At 37.4% G+C, this 22649-nt stretch overlaps 1 protein-coding gene across 2 annotated transcripts in view; it reads left to right on the top strand.

The window, feature by feature from the left end:
- The window catches only part of MAN1A2 (mannosidase alpha class 1A member 2), a 138408-nt gene that overhangs the window by 93579 nt on the left and 22180 nt on the right, over positions 1–22649 (top strand). For both annotated transcript variants that reach the window (XR_007375139.1, XM_048936200.1), the window contains exons 9-10: positions 13518–13633; positions 20090–20309. Coding sequence is in view for 1 of the 2 variants with exons in the window: in XM_048936200.1 (XP_048792157.1) it covers positions 13518–13633; positions 20090–20309 (336 nt within the window). In the remaining variant the exon portion in view is untranslated. The remainder of the gene's footprint in view (positions 1–13517; positions 13634–20089; positions 20310–22649) is intronic.

Below are 22649 nucleotides of genomic sequence, written 5' to 3'. Positions count from 1 at the left end.
ATAGATCTTGCCTATGTTGTTGAATCAGATCTGTTTTTCCACACTTAAACTTTTTCTAAACATATATCCGTAATTTTTCTCTTATTGGGGTTAGAGGACGGGGAGTGGTATCTGTGATATGCTGCAACCTTTTCAGAATCTTCTAATGTTAGGATGCTGCTGATGAGTTATTTGTGCTGTGGTGTGATTTATCAGAGAGCAGGCTTTTCGGTCTCGATATAAGCAACACACTCCTGAATTTCATTGCTAGGAAGTGGTGCTCTAGGAACAGTGTCCTGAGACAGGCCATCCTTTTTAATGTCTTGTTCCATTTGCTTCTTTTGGTACTCATGAAGACATTCAATTTCATTCATAATTCACTCATACGAGTCAATTATTTTGGTACAATTACCTAATATAATCAGTGAAGTAACCTACCAGTCTATAACTATTTACGGTTTCACCAAGGAGATGACTACAGCTTCAGGTACTTACAAGTTGAGCTGTATAGTGTCATAAATCCAATCTATAGCTATGCCTTTGTAATGTTTGTAAGTATAAATTTCCATATTCAATGCATTTCACTTTTCACTTGAGGAACAGTTTTGGTGACTGATTCCCTTCTCTTTCTACTGTTTCTTTTCATCATTTCTTTGCATTTGAATGCCATAAAACCTCATCCTAAAATTTGCCAGGTAAATGACTTACTTTTTCATCTTGACTTTCCAGCGAAACTACTTTGTAACGTAGCAGTGTGTCTGGTCCTTAGTTCTGCGTAGCGGGGAGTTTGTTATACCCAGGGTGAAAAAGCTGTCACAGGCAGGCTAAATGTTTGTGTAAAAGCTTATAATGTGCTGGTATTACAGCATGAGTGGCACAGTAGACAGCTTTTGAATGGGTTCGGTTCAGGAATTGTCATCTTGCTGGGGCTTTTGCTGGAAAGCGGGACTGCAATGCCTACAGGTATGTTGGCAGCTTCAGCTTTTAATTATGAACTATAAGGTGATGGTCCAGTAGAAACAAGTGATTTACATTACTTCTGTCTTGAGGTTCTAGTTTCTTTAAAATCTGAAATAAAAATAGATAGCAGGAAGTATATTCAAGCTTCTCATCTTAACATTCAGTTAGCTTTATTAGCTTTGTTTTTCAATTATAAGCAGTTTGTTTGGTGAAGGCATCAGAACATCATACAGTGGATGGGGATGATTCTCAACAGCTATACCAGTGCTTCCTAGAGAAGCCTGCTATTCAGGTAGAATGTCTATAATTTTGATTAAAAACAAGAGATTACAGAATTACAGAAATTACTTTGTGCTGAAGAAGAACTTTTTTTTAATGAAATGTTGAGTAAATTTAATCCTGGTGTACATTTTTAAACAAGTTAGATGGGAATGCCAACTAAAACAGCAATAGAAAGAAAATGGCAGTCTGCATCAGTTATTGGCAAGTAACAAAATGCCATTTCTATTTGCCATTTCTATAAATTGTGCGTTCTTTCCTTCTGCTTTTCACGGCTGATAATACCATATTACATTTCATCTGGTTCCAACGTTTCTTCCTTTTCTCCTGAAAAGGATCTGAAATCACTCTAGGTTTATATCTCAAATACTGGAACAGATCTTTGTTTAGAGTTACTTGTGTTGATTCTAAAAGTTTTGTCAGTTCTGGTAAAATTATTTTTTAGACAGTATATGGCTTCCATATGTGTGAGTATGAGAAAAAATACGTCTTGTATGCTAGCCTTCTGTGTTCAGTGATGTAAGAGCACATAACAAGTTACTGTAAAGTAAGCCAATATCTGAATTTATGGCATATGAGCTGGGTGTTGTTGTTAGAAATGGCCAGTACTAAAATTATGCCAGTGGAAAGCTGATTTGCTGAATAATCAGACAGCTAGCTGTTGTACAGTGCTCTGGTCATGTACCATTACCTAATACAAATCCTTTTAGACAGATTTGCAAGAGGCTCAAGTAAAAAGCCCACTGAAAGGCACTCTGTCATCTGGTGTACAAGGATTTGGTAATGTAGTATCAGACCATATCTGTCTATTTAATGCACTAAATTTAAATGCTTTCTTTCATACGTAAAGCTATGACTGTCGTATAAATAAAAGTAAGGGAATTCAGACAGGTATTTAACCAGCCTTAGCACCTTCTGTTTTCTCACTCTCTTGCATTCTCTGCTTTGGTTGCACAGAATTAGAAGCTCTCAAGGTGTTCAAATGGGAGAAATTTATGTCCTCTGCTTTGTGATTGTTTGAGCTGTAGACTGTCCCATAAATAAGACAAAGCAAATTTCTTTGTGGATATGTTATTTCAATTTAAGTGGTGGTCTTTCATTTTCAACAACAAATGTTTAAATTAAGTCAAAATAAGCAGTTTTAATTTTAAAATAGGAGGGCTGATCCAAAAGTAATGCCTCCTATTTTATTATGTTGGCACATGACATCATAGGTGGATGTTGGTGGTATGGCAGTAGAGACTGAACTTGCCCATCAATATTCCATTAGATTTTGTTGCCACGTGACAGATGTCAGCAGAGAGGCAGTCTGACATAGAAATGCAGATGAAGCAGAGGTGTGTAATTGAATTCCTAGATGCAGAAAAAAAGGGCACTGACATTCATTGATGATACCGGAATGTTTGTGGAGACCAAACAGTGGATGTGAGCGCGGTGAGGTAGTGGGTGGTGTATTTCAGCAGTGGCAGCAGTGACTGTGAGTCACTTCTGCTGGTGGAGATTTTTTGTTTGTGTGGACTTTTGTTCATCACTGAAGAAAACGCATAGCTAATGGTGGTGACTGTGTTGCAAAATAGTGTGGCTGAGAATGTGCTTTTACAATAATGTTATTGTGATCTTTGTATCTGTTGTAGTTTCCATGGAAATAAATAGAAGGCACTACTTTCAGAGCAACCTGATTTTTATTTGGAGATGGCCTCCATGGGCTTAATTGAGTTGAATCAGATTTACATCTTCTTTAAAATATTGCCATTTTAACATGTAGGAAAAGCCATGAAAACTATTTTGAATTATCTTCACTATATCTGCACAAATAATGGGTCCTAAATTTTTTTTGCCTGCCTGTAGGGCTGGATTTAGACTAATGCTCTCAAGCTGACCTGGATAATTACCTGAACTACTTCATTTAAACTCTTGTAGGTAGTAGGCAAACCATGAGTTATACACCCTTTCTATTTTCATTTCTGAGATGAACTGTATTAAATGTATACATGCCTACATTTATTCGTCAGAATCTAAAAGAAAACTGAGAGAAGAACATATCTGATATAAGGTCTGTAGTACACTTTGTGTGAAAGAAACACTTTGTGTTAAGAAACTACCACATTCATCAGACTCTCCACCTGGTGACTGCTCCTTCCTAGCTGTTGAAGCCCAGCCCTGTGCATTTTGGTAGCCCGGAGGTATCTCTGTCTCAGTCCAGGTTGTGGCAGCTGCTAAGCCAGTACATGTTCCCCAGCTTTGAGCCTGAGCATGTGGCACCCACAGATAGCACTCAATGTAGTAAGTATAGATGGCAAAGTCTTGCTCATGCTCCTCATATTTTGAACCCTCTTCTCACAAGCACTGTCACATTCAGGGGTCTTTCAAATATTGGCATACTTCATTACTTCATGCCTGTGTTTGTACCCAGATCGTTTATCCAGACATCAGCCTGGACCTTGGGTCTTTCCAGATGCTGGCCTCCTCCTCACCAACCTTTATTAACTTGCAGCTTGCTAACGTGTTTCATGTACAGACATGCACTCAGGATTAAATTTACTGGGAAAAATAAGCATGGGCAGGTATTTCCATTTGGTGACACACATGTAGGTCTTGTGACCCACTTTTTCTCCACTTGCTGTGAGCTGCACACCATTTTCCAGCTGCTGGCATCTAGACTTGTAGGCTCTGTGACCTGTGGCCTGGTTGCAGATGTTTACACCACAAAGCAATCACTTGTGGGATAGTGAGTGAGATAGGACAAATATCAGTGAAGAAAAGGATTTCATAAAAAAGGATAGACTGCTCATTGGGTACCTCAGGACTGCAGACAGGCACTTTTAACCCACCCAGTCTTCCATTTCTCCTTGCCACTCCCCAGTCTGATTTTTCTCTTTGTCTGCTTTTGGCCCTCCCCTTAACATCCAGTTGTAAATTTTGCATTAAGTCACAAAGCCCTTATGCTGCCCCATCTTTTGCACAGCCCAACAGTCTCCTCAAATCTCGTATTAATGATAGCCACATTTCTCCCGTATCAGTGTAATATTCAACTTAATTCTCCAGGGCTTTGTCTGAGTAGAATCTTTATGAGCTCATCAATCAAGGACCTGAAGAGTTACAACCAGCTTATTTACAGTTTCCTTATTTGTTATTTCCTTTGTATTCAGTAGTACTTAACCAGATCATTTGACAAAGATAGTTTTTTCACATTGTAGGTATCCCCACTTGTTAAGTGAAGGATAGGGGAAGATCTGTTTAAAATATGAGTGGCTTTCTTGAGTGCAAACTTTCCCTTCTGCTGCAGAGACTAAGTAAGTGACTGCTTGAATTTGCATTATCTGGACTTTCAGTGTTAAAAATAAGCCAGAGACCCATTTTTTTCAGTCTTTATCTCTACTTCTGGGAGATTAAAAAACCTGCAATTTGTAAGGTAAAATGGATAATATGGAAGAATGAAATAGTCTTTCAAAAGATTAAAGGAAATATAAATCTAAAAATATAATTGTATAAATTAACAAGTTAATATGTTAGTTATGCCTAGTGAAAAAGATGGTAAAAGTAGAAAATCTCTGTCTTTGCCAATTGAAGCTTTTAATGTTCCCCTTTATGAAATTATTTTGCTTTTTTTTTTCTTATTTTATTTATTTACTAGATGCCTTTCTTAGGCATAGTAGTCTATTAAATAATATTACAACAATTAAAAAATGCTCAAGAATACCAAGAGGAGGGGAAAAAACAAATTTGGAAATGTAGTGTCAAGCCCTGGCAAAATATCTATCGCCTAAAAAGAAATGAAAATCATTGTCAAGTAGGCCTGTATTTTTAAAAATATATATTTTGCAATTTTTTTTCACTTTGGATTGTTGGACAGTAGTTTTTAGTGCTTGAAACCTTGGGTGATTTTTTTTTTCCACTGGAAAAAGGAAAAGATTTTCTTTCTAAGGCATAAATGATTCAGAATTAAAATCTTTTATTAAAGAAGTAGTTTCCAACTTGACTTAATTTGTACACATTTATTTGATTTAGCAAGTAGATTTCATTTTTTATCTGTTACTGAAACATCAGTTAAAAAACTGAAGATATGCTGTGTATGTGATGGTTAATACGGGGACTGGATGCAGGCATTTTTGATTTGAGTTTTGTTTTTGTTGTTTGTTTTCAAACAACAGCAGTTTCAAATCTGCTTTCAGTTCAGTACATTATGAACAAATAAAAATGCAGCATGTTTTCTAGACTTCCAATAGCAGATGTATATACCAGTTGCAGATGAGGTGAGACTGGTTCTTTGCTGTTTAATTTTCTATGCTATCCTGGCATATTTCCTAAATTTTTCTTACTGAAACATTCTGTCTTCTCCTGTATTTTTAGGAATATGCGTGTGTTATGAATACAAAATAATCTATGTAATCTCTGATGGGAAATTCTCCTTGCCCTTTTATTTTACAACCATATACCAATGTAATTAACTGTTCCAAGAAAAGACTGCATTCAAATTTGATTATTCATTAGAAGTCGAGAACAAGTTAATCCATTAAAACTTTGTTTTAATGAAATACAGCAGAGTGGTTCGTTACAAGGAATATGTTTTTATAAGTCTGCAAGGTTAAGATATTTTGCTGTTCTGTTCATTAAAAAACCTAAACAAATATAAGCTTTGTTTATTGAAAATTCTGGGGTCCAGTATCTGTATGAATTATGAATTATATATTCAAAGAATGTGTGTATAAAGAATTCCTAAAGATTTGTATATGGTGTAACCGGGTTATAGAAGTGCCTGGATGCACTGATGCATAATGAGCTATTTTATTTTGCTGTACTACCAAACTACAGTTTTATACCATGCTATTGATGGGGAGTGCATCAGTATCTAGAACATGTGGTTTGTCCTCTAACAGCTGTAATTAACATTTGTTTTCTTCACTATTAATCAGTTTGTATAAATAGAATCCAGCATGCCTTATGATACCACCTGATATTCTTGGGTGTCAGATTGTTGACCTAGGAAACAGCTTATTTAAAATGACTGGGGACTAACAGTGTTATATTTTGACACCTATTCTGTAAGTTCTTAAAGTCAGAGCTCCTTTGGAATCTGGTATCTCTTGAGTAATTGTTTCTTGTACTAGAGTCTCCTGATATCTAAACTGTTTCCAAGCCGATCTTAACTCATTCATTTCCTGTCAAATAAGAGAGTCTGTGCAAATGACTGTTTTCAGTTAAGTCAGAATTGTTTTCAAGAAGAGTAATAGAGTTCAGGTGATACGTAATAGTGCATTTCTTTTCCTTATGTCTTCTACAAGTGAGAGTTTGCATTCTGAGCTATGTGGGAAGATGTACCTTCTGATGGTTGTATAAGAAATACTTACAGTTTGGTGACAAGTGGGGGGAGAAAGTCTGCTTTTACTCTGAATGAAGAATGCATTTCCCTGATGTGTACTTTATGATTAAAAGTTCTGTTAGGATTTGCCGTGGTGCAGAAAAGTAAAATACCCCCTCATCTTGGAGAACTGCATGAAGATATTGCAGATCTTTCATCTGTAGCTTCCAACTCTTCCACTGCAATGTTCTGTCTGCCTCAAGTTGATCATTTATGGTTTTTGTTTTGTTTTGTTTTGTAAGAGCTTTGACAAAAGTGCTTCAACCATTTCTAAATGAAGTTAGAGGTGCAATATTGTTATGCCCTGATTAAAGTTTGGGTTTTTTTTCCTAAGTACAGTTGAGAACCTCAAAAATCATCCTGTTTTGGATATGAAGTGTTAAGAGAATTGTGTGTTCTAGGACTGCTAGAGGAAAAAAACACCCATATTTTTCCAAGCCTTTGAAAAATATTTATGTCTACTTTCTCCATATGGAGTTTTTAGAGTTCAGCTGCTGAGTTCCCTAGAGTTGTGTGTGCAGAGCATTCGTCATCACACATCCCCAGGCTGGGAAAGCTGAGCTGGTCTTTTCCTCTTGCTTGAATCTGTTGTGACACCAGGCACTAGAACAGAAAGTAATGTATGCTCAGCTGTCTCCTAATTTCTGAATCTCTGGCATTGCATTTTTAAATATGCTTTTTGAATATGGGTCTTTTATGTGGTAATCTGCATGTTTTTAGAAAAATTCTGATGCTGGTAACATGTTCCTTAGTGATAGATAATTCATATCTGACTAAAAATTGCACCTCCACCTCCTTTTATTGGGGCTGCCTCCACTACAGTTAATTTACAAGTTTTTGCAATTTTAGGTCATCCATTATGGCTTAGGTTGAATTTCCACTGTGGATTGCAGCAACTGCAGTTTCTAGAGCTTCAGCTTTCTGGATTAAAAGATTAGAAAGGAAACTTGGACCTATTTAGAGCAGCTCAGGGACGCTAAGCCCAACTACATAAAATAAAGATTGACCTGAAATTTTATCAGAGCTACTCAGAAGATAAGCAGAAGAGCAATTGTTTAAAAGTTTTCTATGTTAAAAAAAGGGATCTCCTGTAGATTATGCTTTCTGTAAGGTCAGTTGATACCAGAACAACTAATGGCAATGGGATGTGTAAATTTCCTAATGAAAGATCATATTAGCTAAATCACTTCACTACTCCCCTCAGACAGTTGTCTATTCCATGCTGAAAATCCTTTCCTAACTTATTACAACAATTCTTTGTCAAAGACAGGATGTTAGGAGGATCGGCCTTGCCTTTTACCACTTTGTCCTTTATTACAAAGTAGTTCAGTAATATTACTCTTTTGGTTAAAATGAATCAAGAGTTTGTCCATCTTGGCATTGCCAGTCTGTTGCCTGTTGTGTTACATGCAGATTTAAGTCAGTTTTTCTTATGCTTCAGAGTTGTAATTAATATTTCCTTTTATAAGACTTAAATTTCTTTTACAGGTTTCCAAATTTCCAGTTCTTTGCTTTTTTTCCCCCTAACTCTATGTATTTTAAAATACTGTCTTAAATACTGTGTTATAGTTGCAAATTCATAAATTGAAATACTATCGTTTTAGCTGATCCTCATCTCCAGCTGCTTGTGCTTACATGCTGGTACAGTATTTGGCTCACAAAATATACTTCTCAGCTTTTATGTTGTCTTCCTCACTCCAGCTGCAATAATAGTGAAAGCTTTATGACTGCAAAGGCAGTGCAGGAAGAGGGGATCAGGAAGGGGCATGGAAATCGCTCTGTGCTGCTACAGTGCCAAAGCATCATCTAGATACTGGGGCCACCCTATCTGTTTTGCGTAATGTCTTGTTTTTAATACAGCACTTGGCTTAGTTTATTCCTGTGCATTGCCAGGAAATGACAGTTGTACAATTCAGGCACAAAGAGAGGGTTTAGCAAATCATGAACTGTTTTTAATTTGCCTCATTAAACAGCCATTAACTGCATCAAGCCATCTGTTTAAAAACAATCTACACATATTTTGTTTGCACTTGAGAGCATGTAGACCTTCATTAGAACACATTTTATTATTAATGGTATCTTTAGGGAGTTTTATGTTATTGTAGGAAATATCTCACTGCTTGCACCAAACTTTTCCCATAAACAAAAGGAGGAGTCACATGTTGTTACCTTTGCAGTCTTGCTGTCCTAACTGTATATCTGGGAAGCACTGCAGTTTGTTTACAAACCAGCTCTGAAGGAAGTTATTTGCAGCCGTTAGGTAGATCTGGGTGTAAGAAATGAGAACAAGTTGAGTGAATGCACAGTGTCTGGGTTACCTAATCTAGATTAAAAAAGAGTCCCAGAATTTCATCCAGATAAGTTATAGTGTCTCAGATGTGGTTGAGATTAGAAAGCCCTACTGTTTCAGCCTTGGAGAGCTATCTGAGGGAGAACACTATACTTGATCTGTCTCTTCCTGCTTATGTACCTGCAGAACCCCTTCTTGTTATTTTACACATTTCTTACCAGGTTCAGCTCTATCTGTGCCTTGGCTTTCCAAATCTTCTTTCTGCACACATGGGCAATGTCCCTATATTCCTCCCAGGCTACACAACCCTGCTTCCACTTCCTGTACATTTCTTCCTTTTCCCTTGTTTAAGCTGCAAGTCCTTGCTCAGCCATGCCAGTTGCCTGCCTCCTCTGCTCAGTTTCTTCTGCTGGGAGATAGAGAACTCTTGCACTCTTAGAAGGGTATCCTTAAAGAGCTGCCAGCTCTGTTCTGTACCCATGCCCTTAAGGACAGTTTTCCAGGAGATCCCATACAACAGTTCCTTGAGCAGCTGGAATTTTGCTCTCCTGAAGTTCAGGGTCTTTTTGCCAGGCCTGCTTTCCTCCAGATCACAAACTCCACCAGGGCATGGTCACTACAACCCAGGCTGCCTCCAATCTTAACCTCTCTAATGCTCTCCTTCTCATTGGTGAGCACCAGGTTCAGTAAGGCTTCACCTCAGGTCAGTCCATCTAATACCTGGACCAGGAATTTATCCCCAGCAGATTCCAGGAATCTCCTGGATTGTCTGCCACCACCATGCCACTATCCCAGCATATATCTGGGTGGTTGAAATCCCCCATCAGGACAAGAGCCCATGAGCACAACAATCTCCTGCAGCTGGAAGTGTGGATGGAGCAAACTTGTCATTGAATTCCTTCATGTGGAAACGGTTGGGCCGGTTGACATGAACTGACACTGGCTGAACCAAACAGTGGGTGTGAGTCCCGTGAGTATGTTTTAGCAGTGGTGATGGTGACAGTGTCACCTCTGCTGGTACAGATTTTGACGAGTGTGGCATGCAGGTTCTTGTTCATCGCTAGAGAAAATGCACAGCTAATGGTGGTGACTGTTAAAAAGTAGTGTTTTGTAGCTGAGAACGTGCTCTATCAAATAATGTTATTGTGCTCTTTGTATCCGTTGTAGTCTCCATGGAGATATATAGAAAGCATTACTTTTGGAGTGACCTATATAATTGCATTTGGTTGCAAACGTTGATCATATTCTTTGCAACTGCCCCTATTACCCTTAGAATAAGAATTCCCAAGGAATTCTTGGCTGGAATCACTTCCTTTTTGAAAAAGATCATCTGGGCCTACTTTAAGAATGAAAAGGGGGTGAGGGGAAGGATGTAAAAATCTTAATTTATCTTTGTTTTGAAAAAAGTGATTGTTCTAAAAATGTATACTTGTCATTGAATAGAATATGTGGTTTCTGCCATATTGGATATGCCTTCATGCTTCTGTTCTCTTTGCTATATTTGTCTTATATGAAAGAATTTTCCTTCAGGATTTCATTGTAAAATGGCTTTTTACACTAAAAAACTTTAAATGACATAGAGCTGATTACATAATTCTTATAGACCACATATGTGAAAAATTAGATCCATGTTCAAATTTGCAAAATACTTAAACTTTTTAAGCATAATACCTTCAAAGCCATCTAACTAAAGAGTAGTGCCAAGTCTCTATCACAAACTCTTTTATTCAAATCATGACCTCTGTGTTTTGTTCTCTGGATTGGCATGCAAGGTTAGGGCTGATTAAAAAACTTATAAATATCTTATGTGCAAAACATGTTTATGAGTAAAACATCTTGAGCTGAGCTGAATTAAATGTCTGAGTCTGAGTTCTGGCTCAAAGAGCAGAAGAGATAACCACTGTGGACCACACAACAATAAGTTTTGGTAGGGAGCTATCTGTGTAGGACAGAATGATACGTGATGACCCAAATCTACATCTGTGTTTTTAAAGGATCTTGAAAAATACTGCTTTGGCATTTCCATGCTAAATGAGAGAAGCTTGTCATGAAAAGTTGTTTAATTTTCAGTCATTTCTATTTATCATGCTTACATCCTCAGTGCAGCAAATTCTGCTTTGGCAGCTTCTTATTACCCTAGAAAATGACCTCAGGATGATATTGCCAGGAGCGCAGCTAACGCAGCTTGTAGGAATGGGAAAAATTGCTGCTCTTAAACATCATCTTTCCCTTTCCTGCTGCAGATGAGATGGCACAGAATGAGCTTGCCCTTTCTGACAGATCTTCCCTGAGGTCCGGCTGTGAATGGCACCAGCTAGGAGTGGTGGAGGCTGGTGTTTAATCCAGGAAGGAGCTTTGAAAACAGATGGTAGTTGTGACGCTTGCAAAATGGCAATAAGCAAAGACCTGTTGCAGGGAGCTGAGGGACTCTGGAACTCCTCACTTTACAGTGTTTTTGTCTCTCTGCTTGAATGGGAGAAGAATCTGCACTTGAGAAACTTGCACAGCTCCATGCTATCAACACACGAAGGTGGTGCAAAAGAGGCGGCTTTGGAGGTGGCTCTGTGCTGTGTCTCCTGATGCCACTGGCTCCTGCGTTCCTTGTGCTTTTCAGCCAAGACAAGAAGGAATGTGGAAAAGGAGGAGAGCTGCTGGCCAGGACTGTTCTCAAATGACTGTCTGAAGAAGCAGGAGTAAAACAGGGAGCATTTCTTGTAATTGATTTTGGGAAGTCTCTTGGGACATGGATTTCCCACTTGAAGAAGGGATTGTTTTCCACTCATCTTCCTGTTCTTGTGCCCTGGATCCAGCTGGAGAGAAATGCTGCTCAGAGACAGTAGCAGCCCTGTTCTGACATCTGTGAGGGACACCTGGTGCATTAGCTGCACTGGCAGCAGCCTTTGAAGTGACAGAACTTGGCTGAAGAGGAGGCAGATGTAGTTTTATGCTGCATCTCATTTGAAGGCAGTCCCTTGAGTAGTGCTGAGAAGAGCTGTAACTTTGAAGTCCTGAGACGATTTGTTTATTTTGCTCTGACAACCATGGACCCTTAGTTCTCCTGTCTCTGTGAGAGCATAATCGTTCCTTGAAGGAGTAATTTCTGGTGCTTGGACCTGAGGAGGAAAATGACTCATTGCCTGAATGCCCTCTTACAGCTTAGAACTAGAAAACTGATTGTTTTTACTTAAATCACAGAATACTTGGGTATGAAAATCTCAGAGGTGCTGGGTTGGAAAAAAAGGGGTATGAAATTATTTTCCCCAAACTCACAACCGAAACACGTGGGAAAGCTAACAGGCTTTCTGTTTGCCTCTACTTATGTTCAGAAATCCTTGAGTAATTAGCAAAGGAGTTGAAGGGCAGCAAGAAAAATTAGGTAAAAGCGTCTACCTGCTCTGAATTTCTGCTTGTAACTCTGGAGACAAGGAAGCATGCAGGGCATAGCAGTGCTTGCAGTAAAAAATGGGAGAGCTCTAATTTTCTTTTACACCTTTATCCCAGAAAGTTTGTAAATAATATTGCTTTTCTGAGGAAGTTTGAAAGGAAATATTGCATCTTTATTTATGTATTTATTTTTCCCATACAGCGAAATGGGAATTGCATGATTATAACAACTGTGCATAGGGCAGTGGATTTCTGGCACTGTGACAAAGTCATTCTTAAATGTTTCCTCACTCGGTAGTGAGCAGACTAGAACTTTTGATACCAGCTGTTATACTGAAAATGAAGAGGCTATGTGCTGTTCTGCTTGGAAATGCTTATTAAATCTCAGAGATCATAACAGTTTTTGAATGAAGTGTGTGTACTGAGAGAGTGCTCACCTAGGTTGGAACAGGAGCTCCGAAACAGTGTCAGACCATCAGTAAGCTTCATGTGAGAAGGATGTGTGATGTCACCCAGACAGAAAACGTAGGTACTTCTCAGGTTGTCTGTCAGCACAGAGTTGCGTGTGACGCTACTTGTGAAAGGTCATCTCTGCAAGAATGGAAGAAGGTGACAAAAAGTTATCTGTGCATTAGGAGATCTAGGTTATGTGGCGCTGAATTCTAGTAGTCAGGCAGCCTTGCAGTGTAGCACATGATGTGGCTGCTCAAGCCTAGAGAAACAGAGAAGGGCTTGTGGTGTGCAAGGAGGAATTTAAATAAGAGCATTTACTTTGAGAAATTCATTAGTCTGTTAAGTAACTGTTCTGTTGGAAGTAAAAATCTCCTGGAAAATTAGATTCCTTTTAGTTCATGGTGTTTTATAGCCAGCCTCATGGCCTAATTGCATCCTGGATACTGAGCTCTTACGCTTTAGTATATATACACACATACACACATATAATATATACAACCCTAGCAGCAAAACAGTTAGGTGCTGTGGAATTAAGTAAAAGCTTTGGTTAAATTAAATTAAATTTGTGACGTAAGGTACAGTCTGTGTAGACAACAAGTAGTGGGCATGGAAAATTACCCTGCCTCCTATGAGTATTCAGATCTATGAAAAAAGTTGGAAGGGAATACATTACAGCCTTGTTCTAGTAAATAGGCTTAAAATAATGATAATTCTACAGTGATATATATTCAAATGTAAGCTTATGTTTTAAGTAAATGAAAGGTGTTATTATATAAGCTTTTCAATTTTTCTTTACCTCTTTTCTTCCTGCAGATCACACATCTGTGGGCGGGCTGGGAGACAGTTTTTATGAATATTTATTGAAAGCCTGGCTTATGTCAGACAAAACGGACACAGAAGCAAGAAAAATGTACGACGATGCCATTGAGGTGATTATAATTCATTGAGTTTTCCTGTATAGTAGAATTAAAAAGCATATTTAAAGAATGAAAAAAAAAACCACAAAACCAAACAACATATAGGACTTGTTTTGATTATGTAAGCTTTTTCCCTGAGTAATTTAGAAAATATTATTGTGAAATATATCTGATGCAAATTGCTGTGCTAAAAACGTCAGCTCATCCAAAGTGTTATAATGGAATAATCCAAAGAACATTTTATTGGAAATAACTATTAACGTAAGATGTACAAGGTGACCAAGTTTTTGTTTGTTTGGTTGGTTTTTAATCCCAGGTTCAGAGTAATTTAAAAAATTAAAAGTGCTGATTTGTTTTATTCTTCAAATTATATTCTAAAATGTTTAGATGTTGTATTTGATATTTATCTTATAAAATACAATTCATACCTCTTCCTTGCTCTATCAATCTTTTGTAATATGGTCTTGTTTGTTCTCACAAATCAAGTAGTGCCAGCCCAAGGGGACCAGAGGCAGTTCTGGGGGATTTGGGGTAGGGACTTTTTTGTGATGCCTCTGAGCTTTATGATACATGACTGTTCTTCCTCAGTGTGCCCATGCACAGGCGTCTTATTTTGTTGGGCTCACTTGTACCTATATATGTCCACGTACTTAAGCTGCAGTTAAGAATACAGAGAATAATAGTTATAATAATATTATATAACTATAATAATATTATATAACTATTACATGATAATAATAGTTAATACAGGTAAGAATAACAGAGAATGACAGTGAAGCTAGCTTCAGTTGAGTTAGCTGTGGTGCAAACAGCAGCAGGGATTGTGTGATCTTGTCCACATGCAGATTGATACTTGCTGCCAAACCTATTCCAATCTCTGTGCATGTCGTGTTGCTTTCAACACAAGCCTTCAAAGCTCAGTTACAGTGCAGGCAGTTTCCTAAAGAAAAATCTCTGTTCTTAATGTTCTGAAAATTCACATTTTAAAAAATAAATGTAATGAAATTCCAGTTGCTTTGAAACTGTAATGTCTTATTTCAGACCTGAATTTCATCAGCTTTGGCTTCCAAGTACTTGAACTTTATTACACTGTTTTAAAGGATTATTCTATTATGTAGCTGTTACCAACAAAACTATGAGGCAGGCCCTTCTGAAAGAGATGCATGATATCCTTTTATGTCACATTATAAAACAGTTCTTCCAGACTTTGAATAACTTCTTAAGCTTTAAGTACTTTCCAGTGTCTTTACTTCTGTGTAGACAAGAATTAGATATGTAGTTTCTGTAGTGGTTCTGCTAATTCTAATAACTACCTGGTTTCTTCCTAGTTTCTCCTCTTCACCCAGCTCTTCACACAAGAGTTGTGTTTGCATTCTTAACCTTTGCATCCCACTCTCATCCATTTCCCAGTTGGTTATATTCTGAAGTTTGTTATAGTATTTTGATTTACTGCTTTCCTGCTGTGATTTACATTCCCAATTCCCTGATGTGTGACCTTATACTTATCTCTGTTAAAACACAATAGTTCAAGTAAAACCTATTTTATCACTTTTTCTGTATGACTTTATAGGGCTTTATCACTATCTGTATCACTATCTATATCTCCATCAATTTTTGTGTCATTTGCAAGTTTTTTCACATGTTTTTCTTGCAGATTACTGGTAGAAATGCTGCCTGCCATTGAATAAAATCATCCTTTCAGAATCTTTATAGAATGAGGATTTTTTACAATTTCTTTTGAACTGTTCTGGTAGCCTGGTTTAGCATTAAACGTGGAGGTTGGTGGCCCTGCATGTGGCAGGGGGGTTGGAGATTAATGATCCTTGAGGTCCCTTCCAACCCTCGCCGTTCTGTGATTCTGTGATTCTATCAGTCCAGCTATTAATCCACTTTGTACGTGCTGCCTAGATTTTGTTTAGGACCAATGTTTTGTACAATACCAAAGAAACTCCTAATATTCTTAGTGATATCAGTATGCAATTGTCAATCAATCACTTATTTTTTCTAACTACATAACTAATTTTATATGGTTCTTTAGGTAACCTTTTAAAATACTGTTACATCATCAGTTATTTCTCAGTCTTTATGAATTTTGTTAGCTTTCCAGGGTTTGCATAAATCAGTGTTAGTAGCTCAAAGCAGTAGCTGAATTCTTTCAGAAGTTTTAGATGCAGATTTTTTTGTGTCCTCTGGGATTTAAAATGGCTGTTTCGCTTTTAACATCTGTTGTGGTTACTGTTTAAATATTTTATTCTGGCGCTTAGATGCTGGACACTTGAAAATTAGAGAACATAAACTTTGATTCTCTTTGATGTATGTCCAGTCTCACAAATATTTTATGTGGGCAAATCTCTGTCTTTTTGAGACACAGCAAAGCAAATTTGGAACTAGAAAGGATAGTGTGCATAGGAGGGAGAAAGAGCCAAACTATTCCTGCTTCCTAAGTGATATGACCTGCATTGCATCAGAATGTTTTCCCTTTGGCTTTCTCTCAGCCTACCCCAGCAGTGCACATTTGAGTCTACATGAGCAATACTGATCTATACGTTTTGGAATATCCTTTTGGATCAGACTTTGTAATTATTTCAAGTCCTACTCAATACTGAAAGAGACATGCAAGGAGTCAGAATGCAAAGAGACATGGAAAGAGTCAGGGTTTTGTCTTACATAATTAAATTTTGAATTAAAATCTCCAATTATTTTCAGAGCCAATTCCTTCACTCTTCTTTTACTGTTGCCTGTACCGTAGTTCTTCCTTCACAGATAACATTTCTTATTGTTTGTTTTTCAAAACATCGAGCCAACTTTTAGTGTCGTTTATGCAAACAAAAGGGGAAGGGTGTAAAATACATTCTTCCTACTCATAGTACAGGGTTGGAAATGTTCTTAGCACCCATCAGTCTAAAAGAGGGTATCTGTTCTGCCACACTGCACTCCCTTAGCTTATATAATGAAGAGTGTAGAAGATATAACACCACACCCTCCCTCTCAGGTCTTGCTGAAACATCCCATCCCTTGAGATACTGAGAGGAAGAAAGATGATAATCTCACATGTTTTTCAGATGCTATGATTCCCAATCCATGTCATATAAAGTTTTAGCCAAGTCACCACATACTTCATAGCAGAAGTGTGAACAAATTCTGTTCTCCACAACCTCTACGTGCTCCTATAACATGAGTATAGCCTTCTACTGCAGAGTATGCATCTTTTCAGTGGCCTGCTGCGTAGATTCACAGAAATTGTGGAATTCATTGAGAATTTTTTGTGGTGATAAATGCTGAGGATGAACTTACTTGCATTCAGCATCATCATGTGGACTTTGTATGCAGCCTGGCTTAAAGTGCATTCTCCTCCTCACGTTGGCTGGAGGTGCGGAAGCTTCCTTTTGATCTGTTCGCTTTGACTGCTCTAAGCTGCTAGATTCTACGCTCTTTGTTATTGCACAGCATCAGATACCCAAAAGAAGAATCCAGCAGTGTGTTCAGCTATCAACAACATAGCAAGTTCTGTTCCAAGACAGCCCAGAGAATGCAGTTTTTTTGCTAGAGTCACGTACAGTAGGAACATCAGAGAACATTCAGTGTTTACATCTGAGATAATTGTTTTTGTCGTTTCACAGGTGAAAGAGAACCTATTTACAACAGTTAATCTCATGTCTCTGGTGTAAATAAGTGTTTTCCTTGGAAGCTTAAGTACACATGTCCACTCTAGAGCATATGTGCTCATTGTGGTCAGGCGGATGCCATTGCCATTGCCAGTACCTACAGGAGTTTTCTGTGGCCCTGGCCATCCAGCCAAGGGTACAAATGTCAGATCTCTTCCAACCTTCTGAAACTTTTCTAATCCAATAGGATCAGTACTCCTGCAATGCCCAGGTGTTCATTTTTAATTTCTATAAATATTAGTTGTCCTTTTTAGGTTGTTGAATAGTGCAGTATTTTGAGAGGATTGTATTTATTTTCTTGTTGAAAGTGCTTGTTTTGCTACTCTGAAGATGGTACTTCATTATTAGCTAGCTAATATATAACTAGTATAAACTCTTCTAAGCTCTCTTATTCACTTAAGAAAACAATGTCTTCCTCAAAAAATGGTGCCTCAAGTTTTATGTACTATATGATCATAGAAGTCCTATCATCATCTCCCCTACATCATTTTTGCCACAATCTTTTGCCTCGGTCCAGGACAATTGAATCAGTGCAGCTATAGCTATACATCTTAGCATCATCTTCAGCACCTCCCATCTTTCCTGTGCCAATACTTTCAGGACAGGTGAGGTTTTTTAACAGTTAACTGCACCAGGCATTCTGGCACTAGAAGCTACAATAATGTAGCAGTCCTCAATACCTATTTGCATGATTGTTGCACTTTGCAGCCATCAGTTCCTCCTCAGTCACTTATTTCTGCATTCTTTTCACTGGATCCTGCCATGAGCACAAAATTCAGATCTGTCAGTAGTATTAGTGAAGAAATGAACCCAAGATGACTGCAGATCAGCATTTTTCTTTCATTACTTTCAGAATACATGGACTCAGCAGAGGATAGTAGAGGAATTTTACCATCCAAATGATAAGGACCAAGTAAGACATGGAGCACTGCTGTATAATTATACTGTCATCTCCCTGTAATCCACTGCTTTTATCTAGTGCATACACTTCAGACACATAGGAACTACGAGAGCTGTGTTGGCAGCATAGCTGAGGTAGATTCCCAGCATTCTCACAATTGGGAAAAGTTGCCGCTAGCATTGCAGAATCTCAAGACAAGAACCTGCTCAGAAAACGAAACAAAACAAAACAAAAAAAACATGTACAGCTGTTTCCAATTACTATTTATTTATATAATTGTCTTTCCTGAATGAGGCTTCTAACCTTGGAATTCTGTCCTTTATGATAATAACTTCAAGAATTCTTTTTGGGTTTTTTTTGGCTGCTGGTGGTTGTTGTTTGTTTGCTTTAAAAAGCCATTGGGAAATTGTTGAAGAAAACATTGGAAGACTGTCAGACATTGTTTCAGTACCTGGATAGTCCAAATAATGCTGAGTTGAATAAAGCTGCTTTAGCAGCCCTGTGATACTTCAACAACATTAAAATAAATAAATAAAAGTTAACTTGGAGTATCTGTTGTCACAGCTATTTCACAGTTTACTTTAAAATCTGAATTATAAGATGTTAACTGATTAATCCCTGTATTTGTTACCTGAGTCATGGTAACAGCAAGCAGTAGATACTAGTGATACTACTGTGTGCAGCAGACATGACCTCCAGTTCCAGCATAATCCCTGTAGTTATTAAATGCAACATCCTCTTTCTGTGTGGTTTCAGTATATCTCAGCACCTTTGGGCTGTATTATATTGTAGGCATCAGAAAAGCAGCAGAGAGGAGTAATGATTCACTTCTATAATAGATCTTGAAAATGAGGAGGAGAGTAATAAATGCCTTTTTTATGTCACTTTAATCCTTTGACTCTAATAAGCATTAGAGTATTCTGACCAGAGCTTCCATGCACTTTGGAGGAAGTTGTGAGCCTATCAGATTGTTACAAAAGAGATTTTTAGAAAAAAGGTAGAAATAATGTCTCTGTGACAAAGAAGATATTTATGATGGACTCCAACTGTAACAACATTCTAGTTACAGAACAAGAGCTATATAATGCTAAAGAGAGTCAGTACTGCAATAGATGATGGAGGTTATCATTGTCTTTGAAAGAGGCTAAAGTAAATACTTTTTTTTTCCATGTAGTTAGCAAACTTTCCATGGAATTTGGCAAGTTACATCAGCTCTTTTCCAAACAGTGTCAAAATCTTTGTATGTTGAGTGACTGATATCATAGAAGAAGCTGTATCTACAGCTTCTTATAAATCACAGGCAAGAATATACACAGGTACAAAAGTGCAAAAGAACAAGCAGCTGTTACTTTACCTACTTCTATAGTGCTTCTTTGTGAACAGCTGCACAAACCCTCACCCATTCTTTGACCACGTGCAGTCAAAAAGCTGCTGTGCAGAGGCTAAAAGGAAGCTGGAGCATTCTTTTCAGTTTCTGCTGAAGGCTGACTAGGAGTACAGGTGCTGCATTTACATACATTGCTGACAGAAAATATCCAGCAAATTTGTGTGAATACACACAAACTATATGGTAGAACAGATATTTACTTCTCATAGGCAACAAGTAGATGAGCAGTCAGGTGAACCATAGAATGTGTTTAATTTTCACATAAAATTGTTATGTCACCTGTGTTGTGACTTTCCTGTGACATGTCTCATAAACGTAATTTAGTAAGTAGGGTATTTTTTGCATTCACTGAAATTATATTCTTAAAACTGTTTGTTCATGTGGTGCTCAAAAGTATGTTTGATAAAAGGAAAATGTTTTTGTTTTGAAAACAGTGTTTTATTCTTTTAAGAAGTGTTAGCATGTAAAATTTGCATTCAAAGCAGTATTTGAAAGTTCTTTTATTCTTCTTGTAGGCCATAGAAAAACACCTCATCAGAAAGTCCAATGGAGGACTGACCTTCATTGGAGAGTGGAAGAATGGACACCTTGAGAGAAAGATGGGCCATTTGACCTGTTTTGCAGGAGGAATGTTTGCCCTTGGAGCAGATGGTTCCCGAGATGACAAAGCTGGACATTACTTGCAACTTGGAGCTGAAATTGCACATACTTGTCATGAGTCATATGACAGAACAAGTAAGATACATTGCTAGTTATTTCAGTAGCTGAATATAGAAACTGTTGAAATTATTTCTAAGAGTTGTTACTGACTTATTCCTTTTCTAGTATGCGCTGTTTTTATACCAGTGTAATTGTCTTAATGTCAATTGTATTTACTTCTCATCTCCATCATGGTGAGTAAATGTGAAATCTTCCTGTATGTTTGCCCCTATTTTTGCATCACTTGTCAACAATATGCAATGTGGGTGCAGGGATGAAGGGAGTTTTTCATTTCATATATATTATTCTTACAGTTCTGTAGAGTGAGAAATTTGTGAAAGCAATTTCAACTGATTTTAGTAATAATACATTCTGGCTAAGTACAATTAGAGTAGAGTGGATGGAGATAACTGTGCAAATTGTGAGATGATCAAAGACCTGGCTAATAACAAAGCAGTTGGGCAGGAAATTTCTCAAGTTAGTCTTTTGGATCATGTTCTCTTTTTTTTTTGTCTTTAAAGTGACCTTGATGCATAAAGTTGGAGTGTGCTATTTACACTTACTATGGGTATAAAATCAAAAGACAATTAAAACTCAGGAGTCTTAGAATAATAAACAGGAAGACCTTGACTGGACAGAAGGAAGAAGTTAACAGAAAAAAGACCAGGAACTCTTTCTGTAAATTGGGAGTTGAAAAATGCTAGTGAAGCCTTAGCCTGCATCAGGTGAAGAATTTTCAGCAGAGATAAGAGAATATTAACACTGCCTTAGAAGACATGTGTAATTTGTCATCCGGAATACTCTGTACAAACCTGATTCTGAAGCAGAAGGAGCGCAGAGAAGGACCAACAAAATGATAAGAGTGACAAATCTCTTATCTTGCAGTAAGAAAAGAAGTTGGCCTGCTTAGATGAGAAAAGTAATATCCAAGAAAATAATAGATTTGTTGTCATATCAGTGGATAAACACTAAAAAGAAATACAGCTATTTTACGCTAAAAGTAACATAGCTGCATAAAGAGCAAGAATTTGTATGCTTGCTGTGAATAAATATAGCCTAGAAATTGAAAATGTGGCCATCTGAGAAGTGAGCTTCTAAAATAATGTCCTTATAGAAGTGATGGGAACTACTCGTAGCAGTTTTAAGATGAGAATTCGTGTATTTATTCCCAAGGATTACATAGTGTTGTTATAATGTTGCCTTCAAAAAACAAACAAAAAAACACAGAAAAACCCCAAGGATGCTAAGGAAAAAGATAGGAGATAATATTGCAGGTGTTGTTGCTTTTTGAAAACTTGCATTAAAATTTTTAAATCAGACACTTAAGAATTGATAATGCTAAATTTACAGCTGCAAGTGCTGCCCTTGTTTTTCTGTGTTTTTTTTTTTCCTTCAGATTTTTATTCTGTGCCCTAAGTAAGTCAGAAGACAGAGGGATAAAACTTTTGGTTACATATTTAATGACTGTGTAAGAACACATGCAAGGAATAAACTGAAAGTTGTACAAACAGCTGTGAATTTGCAGTGTCCTAGTTTTCTTTTGTTCAGTCCTACAGTCTCAGTAGTTTTTCTGCCCTGATTTTTCTGAGAAAATAATGATCTGCTATGTGTGAAATGTCAACAACTTCTTAACGCTTTAACAGCAGAATTTAGACATAATTGTACATAGTAATGTGAGAACTAACTGGTTACAGAAAAAGACTCTCTTTTGGAGGACAGATAGTTGTCCTCGTTCAGCTGATAGATTTACTTTTGAGTCAGCATAGTCAAAAGCTTCTCTTTCCTATAGACTTGGGAGAGCTTTTGCCCCATTTGGTGTCCTAGAGGAGACAGCAAGGCTCTGAGGCTGTGTACTGAGGACAGAGCTTTCTTCTTTGGGTAGACCAGAACTCTCCTTTCCCTTGTTTTCCTAGCATTACTCATAATAAACAGAAGTATGTGCCTGGTCTTACTATATTTTAGTGTTGAGATACTACGTTATGAAGCAGCCTAAGTTTATGTAAGGGGCAAGTATTAAAGAACTGCTGTTTCAAGATCCAGTCTTAGCAAAATCAAAGCAGAATTTCAAAGAACAAAAGCACTTACAGAAAAGAAGGACATTATATTGCCAACTGTCAGTATGCTATTGTGCTTATGGCAGGTATAAAAGCAAGCTTAGAAAAAAGAAAATTCAATACTACAGATGGCATCAGGCAAGCAAAATTCTGTATTTTCTGCAATCTGTCTTTATGGTAGAATTATCATATCATGAAATTCCATCTCCTGAAATTCTGTTTTGAAATCATGCTTTCCATATTTTACAGAAATAAACAGGAGATTCTTGATTGCATAACAAGTGATTTAGTGCCAAGATTCCTGTGTAATATTATTTCAGAT

The sequence above is a fragment of the Lagopus muta genome, chromosome 1 (assembly GCF_023343835.1).
Source record: "Lagopus muta isolate bLagMut1 chromosome 1, bLagMut1 primary, whole genome shotgun sequence".
NCBI lineage: Eukaryota > Metazoa > Chordata > Aves > Galliformes > Phasianidae > Lagopus > Lagopus muta.
The sequence above is the reverse complement of the archived record's forward strand: the minus strand, read 5'-3'. Positions and strand labels throughout refer to the sequence as shown.